Below are 14523 nucleotides of genomic sequence, written 5' to 3' on the forward strand. Positions count from 1 at the left end.
GTAAAGAGGCCAAATTAAAATCAAAAACGTGGGAAACAGTTTCTCAGCTAACTGAGGATTTTCCTTCCTCTCTTTCTAAAACTTCATTGATGTTGAAGATCTTTTCTTCATACAGATTTGGGCCTTTTCTCCTTTATGCTCTTCAGCAGATTTAGAATAAACCTGGCCAGAAGTATTACTTTTTTTTCAGCCAATGCAAAAAACTCCACCACCTCACATCGTGTCCTTCCCCATGCCTCAAACCTACATGTCTGGCAATGCTTTCTGAAGTATTTTCCAAGTCAGGGCTTGATCCTGCATCATTAAAGTTAATAGGAATTTTTCAGTGCTTTTTTTACAGCACTGTAACTTTATCAGCTTCAATGCACTCATTTCTGATTTACAGCACTGTGTGATGAATGAGGTCCTTGGCTCTTGGCACCCTGACTTCAACCCAGCCGAAGGTCTGAGCTGTATATTCCATGCCTACACTGTGTGACCCCACTCTTCAAAAAGTAAAAAAAACCCAACACATTTTGTGGCTATACAATTATGTTCCCATGGCAACAGGACTGGATTAGTCATGCCTTTGCTACAAAAACCTCAAACAGTTCATGTACAGGGATTTTCCTTCCTCCTATAGGATTTCCATCCATTTTCCCAGGAGCAAGAGGCAACCCTGTAAAGTCAGGGCAACAGCAGGGTGGAAAGCAAAGAGTCAGAACTGAAGGGACAAACCTCCTCCTCTTCAAACCCAGTCAGGTCCCACCTGTAGTTGAGGCGCATCTGTTTTCTCTTCCAGTGCTCCATAAAGGTGGCAGCTGAAACAACAGTTTAACACGTAACACAGGTTACCACATCACTTCATTTCTGTTTCCTTTTATTCAACAGTCAGGTCTGGCTGGGAAGCACTGATGTTCCAGGAGCCAAATGTTTTATCCAGGTGAGCTGAAAAAAGGGCATTTGCTACATCCACAGCTTCAAGAAGGAAGATGCCTGCAATTTTTAAGGGCTCTAAGAAAGCCAGGCAGCCAAACTTATTTAAATATTTGTATGTGGGACTAATAATATTATTGGTCTTCAACTGTGTATCATTTCATCTGTGAATCCAAAAAACTTGAATCACATCTGTACAAAATAGGAATGATTTCACTTGTACTGATGGCAAAGTTACTCCCTCAAAGATATCAAGATAAAGCATTTTGATATCATTATAATTACATCCACCTAGTGGTCACAATAGAGCAGCTGGCTCTAATCATCACACTCAAACCCAAACACTCTTGTGAAAGTGTGAAAGAGGAAGCCGTTAAGAGTTTTAATCATTAGAAACCCAACCATTTTCTTTTTGATGGAGAAGGCTCAGAGAAAAAAACCTGGTTAAAGCAATTCTTGAGTCCCCATGAATGATCCCAGTCTATATCAGTCTATCTGCCCCTGAGACCGAGCGAGTTCTCAGAGGACATATTTAGATGCTGGGAATACACCAGTGTTGTACAATAAATAAGTGATTATGAAACAGGCAAGTCTACCAAGAAATGGTGTTCCCAGGGGAGCTTCCCACAGTGAGTATTAACAGATGTGCTCAGAGACATTTGTATCCAGAAAAAACAGAGGCAGGGAGAGGGTAACAAAGTTGAACAGAGAGGAAAGGACACCCTCTTGACTGCAGCCAGGCTGGGGCCATGGCATTCAGTCGCCTACCAAGTGAAACTTTCATGTGGAAAAGCTACAGCTGAGCCCCTTCACAAGCCACAGGCTTCCTGTGAATCAGGGTGGCCAGAGCTGTGTCTTGAGAGGGTTTCTGTCTCAGGGACCTGGAATTGCCTCTCCTCTCCTCTCCTCACAGCTCTCATGCTGGCTGGGGGCTGCAGCTTCCATTTGCAGCCAGAGATATGGAACATGAATGAGATGCTGCTGGAAATCCTCCCGTGGCACTGACTTACAGCAGGGCAAAAGGAGAGGACAGTGCCTGGAATGCTGGCATGTTTTGGGAGCCCCGGGGGAAGGTGCCAGGCAGCTGCATCCCTGCTCTGCCATGAGCACCTGCACTTTCCTATTTCAACCATACATGAATTTAACAACACGAATTCAAAACTATGTGGAGAAAGTTCTTAGTTTTCCAGTTGAAAAAGACCTTTTTGAAACAATGTTTGGTTTATATGGGATTGTACCAGAATAAAACTTTGTGTTGACTCCAAAGAGTCTGAGAAGTTTGACATCCCACTTCAAAACCCTCTCAGATTTTGTGCAGGGCCCAGAACCTGGCTTCTGCCAATCTGCCTTACTTTGCACAAGAGTGTAAAAACTGGATGGAGAGACCCATAGTTGCTTGCTGTAGAAAGGGAGGCAAACTTTTACTTTTTGGACAAGAGGATAACATGCCAAGATCCTTGTGGGGCTCCCAGTAATGGTAAACGAGGGAGACCAAAGCTGACACTTGACTTTCCTTGTGCTACCTGATAATAACCTCACAGTGCTGCATCTAAAACAATGTTATCCCAAACACAGATCCTGGCCAAAATTAAAATTAAATTATGCTGAGTTGTACTTAAATCAGTTCAGATGAATGGTAATGTACAAACAGTTCCCCATGTACTCGAAGAGATAAAAACTCTGGGTGTATATTGGGATGAAATATAATCCAGAACAGGTTAGGTTAATTCACAATGAGCTGCACAGGAGGGCTTGTGCTGCTCTCACTGCTGCTGGGAACATGTGGCCATCAAAGCTCCTCTTCCCCAGAGCCCATTCCTGGAGCAAGGAGGTTCCCCATCCCTCCCAGCAGGGAGGGGAGAAGCCCTCCATAACCATTCCTGAAGACATCCCGACAAAGGTGTCATGAGAGGGTTCATATTTTGACCCAAGTGCCAGAGACATGCCGAGAAAGGGCTCAAAGCATGAGGGCAGCATCAGGATAAATCCCTCTCCAGTATTGTTCCCTCTTCCCAGCCTCCTTGCATGATGTCTGCCTGCATCTCGGAGCACACTCAGGAATCAATGTTGGTTAGTCCTGAAGACGCTAAAGGCCATTACACTTCCCCCCAGAGCCCTCCCCTCAACCTCAGAGTACATTAATACATTTCTTCTGTAATGTTCTAAAGTAGAAGCTGGCTCTGCAAAGAGATTTTTTTTCTTTTGGCAAGCTGTGCAATCCCGTTAATGAAATTTTGACATACCACGCAGCAGTTTTATGACAGATGCTTAACAATTTCATTTGCTATTCAGCTTCAGCAACTTTTTGAATTTTAGCCTCCAGTCCAGAATATAAATTTGGGTGTGACAGTTTCATGGGAAAGAAAAAAAAAAAGGAAGAAGAAAAAAAAAAAAAGATAAATTCTTTCTGTCATTTACTGCCTGTGTATAAATATACTGCTTTATCTCCTCTGTTTCTTCCTGTTGTATTTTTAATAATTAAAATCTTAACATCAAGGCATGGATCTTCTTACCCCAGAGAGCCATGAAGACTGAGAAGAAGACAGTTGCAGGGTTATCAAACAGATGACTCGCACGGGCAGTGGCACAAGCAGAGCTCATCTTCCAGTAACTGCACGTTTTGTCACACAAGGGACACATGGTGATGTTGTTTCTCTGGTCACACATCTCCATACTGCAACAAGAGAAGGGAAAAGCATGGTCAGGATGGCTCCAGCTTTGTGCTCTGGTGATCTTTTCTCCTGTGGACAGCAGCTGCTTCTGTAGGGTCACTGGATACAATCCTACATCACTGCAGGAGCTGAAATCCTTATGTAAGGCTGTCTTCCCTCCCCCCTTCCTGCCCCAGAGCCATAAGGCTCTATGCTTTCTACTCTAAGATCCTACAGAATAAAATAAATAAAAATACAATAAAACACTCTTGTTTTGAAATACAAACTACAGTGATAGATAAGGTACAAGGGAAGTGCTGAACATCAAGAGACTGGAGTTCAACCAATTTATCTGCTCTGCGCTCCATCTGTGAAATAGCAACAGTGACCCTCCCTTTGACTTTCTTCAACTGTTGGAAGCACTACAAAGCAATCTTAATCAACAAAAAAAAAATTAAATCTATTTTTTGGTACCCATTATCTGCTTCATTATTCAGGGCTGGTGCTTGTTGTACAAACCATGTAATTTGCATCTCCAACAGATGATGCATACAGGGCAAAAAATGCAAAATCAGAGGGGTTTAAAAATGTTTTAATACAAAACTTGCTGAAAGATTAAAAGTAGGAGGACATCCAGATTTTGTTGATGTGATCACAGTAGCTTATTTGAGGGATGTATATTCTTGATACATCTCTCTGTCACACAATGCTCTCCTCAGCACTCTGTGCTGGGAAGCACCAAACCCCCTCATTAGCAGAATTTTGCTGGTTTGTTTTAACATAATGATCTGAGTTTGGGAAAAAACCCAACCACCTGAGCAACCGGCCAAGAATTATTTTTAGGACATCAATGCAAACTGCCCAAGTAATAGTAACAATGAATGCTAATGAGATAGAAATGGGCTGCTCTGTGCCCTTGGGAGAGCTCTGTGCCTTACTGGAAGCTGAGATCAGGGGGCCTGTGGAGGTGGATTAATTTTGAGCACAGCTTCCAAAAGATGAAGCGTGAGGATGGAGAGTTTTAGGAGCACACCATCCTCCTGCAACAGCCAGATGGCACAGATGGGAATGGGGACAGGGGTGAGGGGGTGTGGGGGGCACAGGACAAGACCCAGGAACAAGAAACCCCAATTTCAGCTGTGCTTGGCCTAGATATTACTGACAAAAGATTTCTAAAGTGAGACAGCTTTGAGCTTAAAGTGCCCTCCAACAGCAAAATCTATTTATTCATCCATTTTACCTGGGTATATTCTCATCCACAGTTGCACAGCCATAGAGGAAAACGATAATCCCTACAATTGAAGCTGGAATGAGCATTTGTGTATAAACTCCCAGCCAGGCAAAATATAGCCCAATCTTCTCTCCAAAGTATTTTCTGAAATACATTTAGAAAAAAAGAGAAAGAAATGAGAGAGACATGTTTCCTATTTCTTAAAATATAACGTGGCTAAAATTATGAATCACATCTGGATTAGGCATGGAGAAAGTAAGATCTGATGACCTGTGGGAATTTTTTTCTTCTCAGAGAACTCTCTTTCTCATGATGCTTGAGATTCAGGCACCCTGAAAACAAGTTTGTCCCACTGCTCATTTTTTCCCCCCACTGTGTTTCTGCTGTGCAAATTGGTATCTTTGGACCTTCTGTGAGTGAATCCTCTTAGAAAGGCACCTCATTTTCTTCAGAGAGTCTTATCATGAGCAAAAAAAAAATATATACCCCGCAAGCTTTCACTCTATGTGGGATATATCAGCATGTTCTAAACTCACAGAAAACTCCTGCTCTCCCAGTGAATTTCCCATTCTCTGGAATACCCCAGGGTGAGGGCAGCAACCCCCCAGGGGCACAGGGCATGAGCATCCCTGCAGAGCTTCATCTCCGCCCCGTGGAAACTCCATGCCCAGGGCTGAACTCTCACCTCACCAGGTCGATGGGCTGGTATTTATAAAACACTCCGTAGCTCGCCCACTCCTCACACAGGAGCTGGAAAACAGAAAGGCAGGAGAAAGGTGAGCGCTGAAGCAGCGCTGGGCTCTCCTCTGGCCGCCGCAGGTTTCAGCCCACATCCTGCCAACACATGCAGCCTGAATTAAATATTAAAAGTAAATGCCATGGTTTGGCACGCTCCAACAGGGAGATGAATTCCAGCACGTTGAAAGGCTCTTCAGCAGCTGGACTGATGGACACCTACAGCAGAGACAGGGACAGCAGTGCTGGTTTTGTGATCCCTAGACCCAGCCACCCTCTGGGGGAAGAACCTTCTCCTGACATCCAGCCTCAGCCTCAGCCCATTTCACTGTAATCCAGCATCCAGCAAGAGGTGCTGGGCTGAGGTGCCTTAAAGGCTGCATTTAAAATTTTTCTTCAAGTTTAAACCACAAGAAGCCAACGATTTCCACTCTTCCTCTTTGTCAGGATGTGGGCCAAAGAAAACAATGATCCCCGTTACTGATTTGCAGAACTGAATGCCTCACAAAAATAGGTTCCTCTAAGACCTTCAGCTTATCCTCTATTTTGTAAAATATATAAGTAGTGCTTCTCAAACCTCACTTTCGTCCCTCATTCAATTCAGACAACGGAGTGAACAAGAAATGAAACTCAATGGGGAACCAGTATCAGTACAGGGAGGGCAACAGGATGAATCTTGTTCCTAGACAAAACAGGATGTTATTCCCTAAACTCCAGGCTATTTTATCATGGGAAACTTGACAGATGTCAAACTCCTACATGTCTCCAGTGAAATGCAGCAAAAAGAAAAGGGCAGACCAGAGCCTGGCCACTGCCCATGCCCATTCCTCCTGCTCACACTTGATCACAGAGAAGTCCCAGAGCAAACCACGTTTCTACAGCAATTTTGGAATTCTCCTGCCAAACCATTAACGGAGAATTTCCAAGCTGAACTGCTGTACTTATACAAATGGCTTGACTCATTAAAAAACCCAAAAAAACCAACAAAGCAACTTCTCAGCTTTTACAGAAATATGACGTCAAAAATGTAAATGGGATGTAGGTTTTCCCCTCTGAAACTCAAAATCATTAATCATTATTAATTTCCTTACAAAGTAAGGGCAGGAACTGAAACTTAACAGCAGGCCTTTGTTAAACAGCAACATTCTTGCAAATTTTATTTTTATTCTGCTTTAGGTTTCTTTCAACCACATTTTCCAAAGGTTCAAGGCCAACTGCCTGTGTCTGGGAAGCAATGATTTGGGACACCTCAACATCCACATGCAGCCCTAGCTGAGCCCCTTCCTTCTATATACATATATTTCAATTTAATCTTTAAAACGAAGTGCATGCTGGAAATTAGATTCCTTTTCTGTGATCCAAGCTGGTCAGGCATATCAGGAAAACACTAAGCTGAGGAGATCTTGCATCAGTGCCATGTTTTAGTTTTGTGCAACTTGAAACCAGATTTGTGTCTAAAGTACAAATGAATTATCTCATTTATCCTGACATTTATCAGCCTGATATTCAAAGCACAGCTTCAAAGACATGATTAGAGGAGATCAGCACACTAGACCTAAATATTTACTTCATTTCTAGGCCTCAAATCTTCAATTTTCTTGTTAAAAAAGGCACAGGCCTGGCCTAGTGCTGGATAAGATTAAAGAAAGCTTCAAGAAACCAGAAGAGACATGCCAAAACACACCAAAAGATTATTTGATGGAACTGAAAGTCAAAAACCAAAGTAAACACTTCCAAGCACACAATGAACTTCTGAAATTAGCGAATTTGTGAGGTTTGAGATGTTAGTAATGCAGAAGATAATCTGGACACTTTCAGAAAGCATGGACTTTCATCCTATTTTTAGTTGAGTGATGCGTTGCTTAATAATGAAAAGACAGATGTGTGGTATTTTTAACACAAATCAATAGAGGGAGGGAAATAATATTCACTGCCTTTTGATGAGCCATTTGCACCTGAAGGACTAGTACAGTGTCAATTTTTGGAACCTATTTTTATATATAAAGCCTCAAGGTCTTTAAATCTGCTTTTCCTATGACCTGAATGTTCAGAGCATTTCTTTGGAGGGGCAAAAAAAATTATAAAACAAACAGGAAAGGCAAAGTTTCAGGACTGAAACCCCAGCATATACAACACCCAAATTTAGTAGCTCCTTCTGAGAGAACTGGTGGTCACCTCTCCACTTCAGTTTTTGTCTGATACACAGACAAAAGCCACCCTTCTTTGGGGAAGAGTGATGGGGAAGATGAAGTCACTGAGCTTTGCATTTAAGAAATCAGCATTTCCACTAAGGGTGCAAAATTTGTTTTTTTGTTCATGCTTCCTTACTATAAAGTACTACTTCCTACTTCCTTAAGAAAAGTACTTCCTTAGGATAATTCCTAGTTGTTTTACAACAGTGAACAAATGTCTTTCACTATACAGACAATAAAACCACAATTTAAAGCATTAACTTCAGCAAAAAGCCATGCATTGCCTCAGTGTACACCCATAGGACAGGATCTGGCTGCAGAGCACACACTAAAACATTGTTGAGGACCCCTTTTTCCTAAATAACATTCAATATTTTTCTTTCCCAATCACTTTTATGCTTATGTGCATAAACTGCCTTTGCCTCCCACTCCTCTAATTCTGATCCTCATGGCATGGAATGAAGCAGGATTTATGCCCAATAAAGACAGCAGAATATGACTGAGCATACTCTCATCAGACCTGGCCTGAAATGACATTATCTGAACATATGTCAATATTCTTACCAATGTGGCATGAAATGTATCATTACTGAGCTGGGTACTTCATACATATTCACACTACATTCCACATTTGGGCAAATTTAAATGCTGCAAAGCACTTATTTTCTTAAACTGCTTGGCATTTAGTGCCTTTTTGCAGTATTTTCTGTGGGATTTTGGCAAAAACATCCAGATTCCAACAGGTGACTCTTCAGACTGGGATTCTTGTGTGTATGTCAAACCCCCCTGTTCATCAACTTACTTTTCTGTCATTGGGCTCCACGTTTTCACCTTCATAGTCACCCTTTAAAGAGAGAGAAAATCTGCGTCATCCAGCGGGTTGTGCCAAGAACTGCTCTGATCCTGCATACCCACGTCTCCCACTCACTTAATGCATCAAAACCAGAAAAAGCAATCTGTAAAATAATGCTGTATTTTAGGAGCCCATTTGTCACGGCACACTTTGTCTTCTGTCGTCGGGCACATTAGGAAAGAGCAATAGGGTCTGTCATGGGGGGAAAAGGAATGAATAAGTGATAAAGATGGCCTAAAAATGTCGAGGGAAAGGATGCGGTATTGCCATGGCATTTGGGGTTCAGCTCAGTCCACTGGAAAGAGAAGGAACCAGCTGAGAGAGCTGCTCCCTCTCCAGACTCTCCAAACACTCAGGGCTGATTAGATTTGAGGTTTTAATTTGGAGCTATTTTTTGAGCAAACTAAGACAATAAATAACTTCTATACAAGACTATCAGCAGCTGTCCAAAGATGTGAGGCTAGAACAGGAAGAGAAGTTTATTTAATCTTACTTTCTCGATTTCTACACAGCACTGCTGTACTTTGAGAGCCCTGACATGTATGACAAACATCAGGCAGACAAAGAGGCTGCTATGCTCTTGGGTGCTCCAAGATAAAGCTCTCACAGGCCCGTGTAAAACCAGTGAGAGTGTGGGGAGCAGAAAATCGGGAAGACACACTTCAGCCTCAAATGCCAGACCAGAAAACCAGCACTGGGCTCCACAGCCCTTGGGCACTCACACTCAGCTCAGGCACCAGGAGTGTGACAGCAAGTCCCTGTGACATCTGCCAAGCTGTTCTGCAGGCTGAGAGCGTGTGTTTGTCAGTTCTAGTTGCACCCTGAGCCTCTAAATCAGAAGGACACCAGCACCCAGCTCTGTGCACCTCTGACAGGATGGGGGTCCCTGGCTTGCCTTGAGTGCCACCAGAATTCCTGAGCTCTCACTGACCCTCTGAACACATTCTTGACATCTCACTGAGCTGCTCAGAAGCAGATTTCATCAGCAGGAAGGTCTCCAGTCACATCCAGCCCCATGGAATGTGTGACATCAGATCCTTGCTTATGGTTTTTCCTGGTTGCATGGACACACAGCTACTGATGCCTCCACAGGGAGATGTGGCCAAGGGAACCAGCTGCTTGATGCCCTGGTAATAAATGTGTTTCCTGGCAGTGGTGCCAGAGATCTTGGGGGCAGAAGGTCAGGAAACAACAGAAGAATTTCATTTGCTAAAACACTGTAACAACTCTTCTATTGTTGCGTTCAAATTTGTGATCATCGGAGGTAGAACCAAGGTGGGGAATTCCTTAAAAGGGAGCAGAGGGATGGAAACAACATGCAGAAGTTACTGCAGTCATGACACAAGTGAGAAGAAAGTCAGTCATGTTTGGGATGATGCCACCAACACGTCACACATGAGGGATTTCTTGGTGACAGACAGCAGATGTGTAAAATATATTGCAAGACCACTTACGTCATGCAGAGGATATGCAGCACTGTAAACTCCATTGGCAAGAAGGCTGGTGATCCCTTGAAAAATAAAAACATAATAGTTATTTATAATTTCAAGATTAGACAGCCTCACTTCATCATCCTTCCAGGAGATTTCCCTCAAAATAACAGCCATTTGATCAGATAATGATTTTGCTGCCATCTTATTCCTTTCCATGTAGTTTCATTTTTAATCATATAGGTTATTATACATGACTCATTTTATTAAATGGAAAACTGCAGAGAGCAAGAGGAAGTCATATATATTTGAGAATCAAGAATTAGAAGCCAATGACTTGGAATTAGTCATTAAAATAAATTACATTTTCTGAAAAGTCAGTTTGATTTAAGGGCAAGCCTGAAGATTTGAAAGTGTAGCAGAAGGCTGGATCACAAGGAGAATATGGCTGGAATTGCTGGCATAGGGAAACCCACATTCACACGCATCACCCACACAAAGTTTTGAATTCAGGTTTCAGATTGATCAGAGAAATTGTAGGGAAAGCCTTTGCGAAGACCTTGGCGTAATACTTACCATATTTACCACATTTTCGTCTTTTATTTAAAAGGGCAGTTTCCTTCTTTCTTCCCTCTCCTTTCCCTGTTTACACAGCCGTTTATTAGTGACATGCATGAGGCTGAAAGCAATTAGTGCTTCATCTATTAAATGTCTGTGGCACGAGGGACTGGGAGGAGTCCTGCCTTTCCGAGGGGTGGTGTCACTCCTCCACTGGGGGCCGGAGGGAGGAGTTGGTGTGGAAGTTTGGAGGAGTTCTGCACCATCCCCAAGGGTGCCTGGACCTGGGCCTTTGGAGGGTTGTAGCTCATTAATTCCCTAATCTTCTTTCCTCCTGCAGCTGCTGGCTTTAACAGAGCTGCTTCCAATTCTGTGCACCACGTCTGGAGGCGTCACGTTGCCCGTGAACATACATTTGGGGATTGAATGAACCAGTTTTGGGTGCTGAGTCAGAGCTAAGTCAAGCACTTGTCTTTGTGCAGGGCAACGGTGATTAATGCCAACTGAAAAAAAAATAATAGATATAAATCTGGCCACTGGCATTGGGAAGGATTTGAAAAGACTCAAAAAAAGAAAAGAAAAAATGAGGTGTTCTGGTGTGCTCCATGTTGCCTGTCAGCTCATGGCTAAGAAAAGAGTGTGGGACTGGTTGTGAAGGAACAGGACTATGAAATAGGAACCAGCTCACTGCAGAGTAATTTTTGATTGCTCTTGAAATGAGGATTGTTCAAGTTCATTAACGTTTTCAAGATACTAATCACCTGCTGGAGGAGCAGCTCCAGGAGTGCTCAGTAACTTGCAGATACTGATATTAATTTTCAAAGCCCTATTTAAGATTATACAGGTCTATGAATTGTCTGCAAATGTTTCCACACTCCTGGCAGGAACAACTGGTGAGCTGATAAATTATTTTTCTAGGGCTGTGAGAAGAGCTACATAGTCCCCTTCTATTACAGATCTGGATTTAACAGTGAAGCCAAATTCACATTTTCAAAAAATTTTCCCAATAAATAACAAAGGCTGCAGTGTTCCCCTGGGCAGCTGCTTTTTTTCCTGCAGCATTATCTGTGTTTGTTTAAATCTGTTTGCCACCTCTGCTGGGTTGTAACCCAGCATTCCAGCACTGGAACACAAAGGAGCTAATTGAGTTTATGGCATTTTTATTAGCAATATTGTGTGGCCTTGCCAGTCTCAGGTAGAAGAACCATCCAGGAATCCTAACACTCTACCATACATGAGTGTCTTCCCTATTCAACTAATCCCTACTGTGCTTCCCATTTACTGGACCAAAAAAGAAAAAAAAATCAACTGAGAAACCAACTCCAAGGCAAGAATTTAAACTGAGCTGTGTGACCTTCCCCTTTCAAGAGTCCAAAGATGTAATTTCCAGTGAAAATGATCCAGCACCAGACTCGGAAGGGGTCTCAAAAGTCACAGAATAATTTGAATTTCCCATGCTACAGAGAACAGCAGTTCTGTTAATACTGGCTGGACACCAAATTTTAGTGTATATTAGGAGTCAACAATTGTGCATTGTGTGTTGTTACTTCAACACAAAAGTCAAAGCATGGAAATAATTTGTGGCGTAATTGTTCTTCTGTTATTTGATGTCTTTTTAAGCAGCTGATGGGTCAATATTGAACAGAACTACCTGTAATTCAAGTTCCTATCGTTTTATTTAACTTCTCGTAGGCAAATACATGCCATAACAGATTTCAACAGTTACCAAACATTTTCTTCCATGTTTACGTACTTTTCTCACTTTGTTTGAGAATTCACCCTTCCACCTTATTTGTTTGGATTTACCATTAACTATCTGTTAACTTTGGTCCCGCAGTCAAGTGTATCTGTGTATCATGTATAAAATAAAGTATATAGCAGCTGAGCAGGATCAGCTGCCAACAAACCTTTAATGTGGCCTGATTTGCAATTCATTTTTATTATGAGTTTAATTCTTACAGCATAAACCCTAGGGCTGAAATCCTAAAACTCTCATGGTAGCACAAATTTCACATCCCCTAAGTTGCAGCACCTTCTCTGAGGGCTGAGGTGCCCAGTTCTAGTGCAAGCCTTGGCCCCTGGCTGCTCCAGGGGGCTCATCTCAGTTCCACTCAGGACAGTCACCAGTTAAGACCATTCCCCTCAAGTCACTGGAAAACTATCCCACTATAAAATGTGGGGTTCCTGCTTGAACGAAATGGGCCAAGCCACAGACTTTCACTGCAGGTATTGGATTTTACAGAAACACCCTCAATCCATTTCAGGGAGTGTAGAACACAGAGCACATCTCATCTGCTGGTTTATGTCACCATCCATCCTAAGTCACATCTGCAGGGGCCACATACTCACCATTTAATTTAATCTATAAATTCACATTTGAGAAAATGTCAAACAGCTGAATAAATTGAATCAGATTTCCAAATAAAACAATTACATCCACATACATTGAATTAGAAAGCAGGGGGAAAACCTAAACTCCACAGCCATTTACAACATACAATTATTTTCAATATCTGAAAAAGATATTGATCTTAAAGCTAAATAAAGTTCCTTACCCATGCTATATTTCGCTTTGGTACACGTCGTTCTTTTCAATATTTCATAAACCTACAGAAGCAGAAGAAAAGACAGGTTTACTTCACACACCACCAGTGAAGAGCACAATCTTTTTTGTGTACAGCTCAAATATTGGCCGAACCAAGATGCGGATGAAGTCATCACTCTTTAATAAAAGTCATGGTGTTCAGGAGAGCAGGGCTCAGAGCTCTGTGTGCCGTGCTTTCTGTACGGGAGAGAAAAGCTTAGCTAAATAGTCAGCTACCAGGAGAACTGATGGGGGCAACCAGGGTTACATCTACCCCCTGGCATAACAGAAATGCAATTTTTGCTCATGTCAGCCATCGATTAGAGCGCAGGGGTGTTCTTCCACCTGGAGCAGCTCTACCCTGGCCTCCAAGAGCACGGGCTGGCTCCATCCCAAGGAGCTGCGGGAGCTCCGGGCTCACGGCGTGTACGCGGCACGCAGCCGTTTATCAAACTGGACTAACACAGGCTGACCTTAACATCTCTGAGCCTGCCTGACCTCAGCGGCAAAACAGATGTATTTATTTTGGGATTTATTGCATTTATTGTCAAGTAACCTTTGCACAGCTCAGCAGGCTGCCTGCGAGGTTCAGCTTTTGGCTGCTCCTGTGCAGCGGTGCTCTCTGGCAGGGCAAGCAGGCAGCACAGGGAAACCTGGAGCAAAGGCACCTCCTGCCCACTGCCTGGCCTGTCGGGGGAGCTGGGGACTGCTTTCCAGCTCCCTTATCTGTGTGCTAACTTGACTCTTGCCCAATTCACTGGAGGAAGCAAGTGAGGGCATCCGGGGCAAGTCCCACAGCTCATCCCCAGTCTGTCGTCTTGTAACCCCGGTGAATTAAAGGGCTGTCACAGAGAGATTTCCAGTTATATAATACATTTTTTTTATTTTCTTTTTTTAATAACTAAAAGGTCTTTGGCTTACTTTCTATTCATCAAAGACTCATGGGTAGTGACTAGATTCCTGTTCATTTTGCAGTAGGTGGAAGGGTCAATATTTGCACTGTGGTTCAAAAATACATTTGAGAAAGGCAGGGGAGAACTTTAAGAAAGAAGAATACAAACAGCAATGCACACAGAATAAAATTATGTTGGGAAACATTCAATATGTTCTTCATTACTGAGTGATTTGCAGGGATTTCACAGAAAGAAGCACCAGCATTATTCTTATATGCCCAGTGTTCCTTCAGTTGTTCAAAAAATCCTTGTGCCTCCTTTCCCTCTCAGCCTCTGCTCTGAGCTCCTGCTTCAGTCCATTTTCCAGTCAGTCTTGCTCACCCTCTTGTTCCATGGAGCCATTTTGTCTTGATGCCTTGCTCAGCCTGTCATGAATTTGAACTCTTAATTTGTTGAGTTCCTTGTACTTACAAGGTTTTTG

The 14523-nt window shown here is 42.7% G+C and overlaps 1 protein-coding gene across 10 annotated transcripts in view; it reads right to left on the reverse strand.

Moving 5' to 3' along the window:
- The window catches only part of ANO1 (anoctamin 1), a 70887-nt gene that overhangs the window by 17272 nt on the left and 39092 nt on the right, over nt 1-14523 (reverse strand). For 6 of the 10 annotated variants that reach the window (XM_064425942.1, XM_064425938.1, XM_064425941.1 and 3 more), the window contains exons 7-14: nt 13121-13172; nt 10584-10649; nt 10032-10087; nt 8527-8568; nt 5483-5547; nt 4807-4941; nt 3429-3589; nt 718-800 (exon numbers count right to left, since the gene is read on the reverse strand). In XM_064425942.1, the coding sequence (XP_064282012.1) occupies nt 718-800; nt 3429-3589; nt 4807-4941; nt 5483-5547; nt 8527-8568; nt 10032-10087; nt 10584-10649; nt 13121-13172 (660 nt within the window). The remainder of the gene's footprint in view (nt 1-717; nt 801-3428; nt 3590-4806; nt 4942-5482; nt 5548-8526; nt 8569-10031; nt 10088-10583; nt 10650-13120; nt 13173-14523) is intronic. The other 4 variants (XM_064425946.1, XM_064425944.1, XM_064425945.1 and 1 more) reach the window with 1 other exon arrangement.

The sequence above is a fragment of the Passer domesticus genome, chromosome 6, assembly GCF_036417665.1.
Source record: "Passer domesticus isolate bPasDom1 chromosome 6, bPasDom1.hap1, whole genome shotgun sequence".
NCBI classification, from domain to species: Eukaryota; Metazoa; Chordata; class Aves; order Passeriformes; family Passeridae; genus Passer; species Passer domesticus.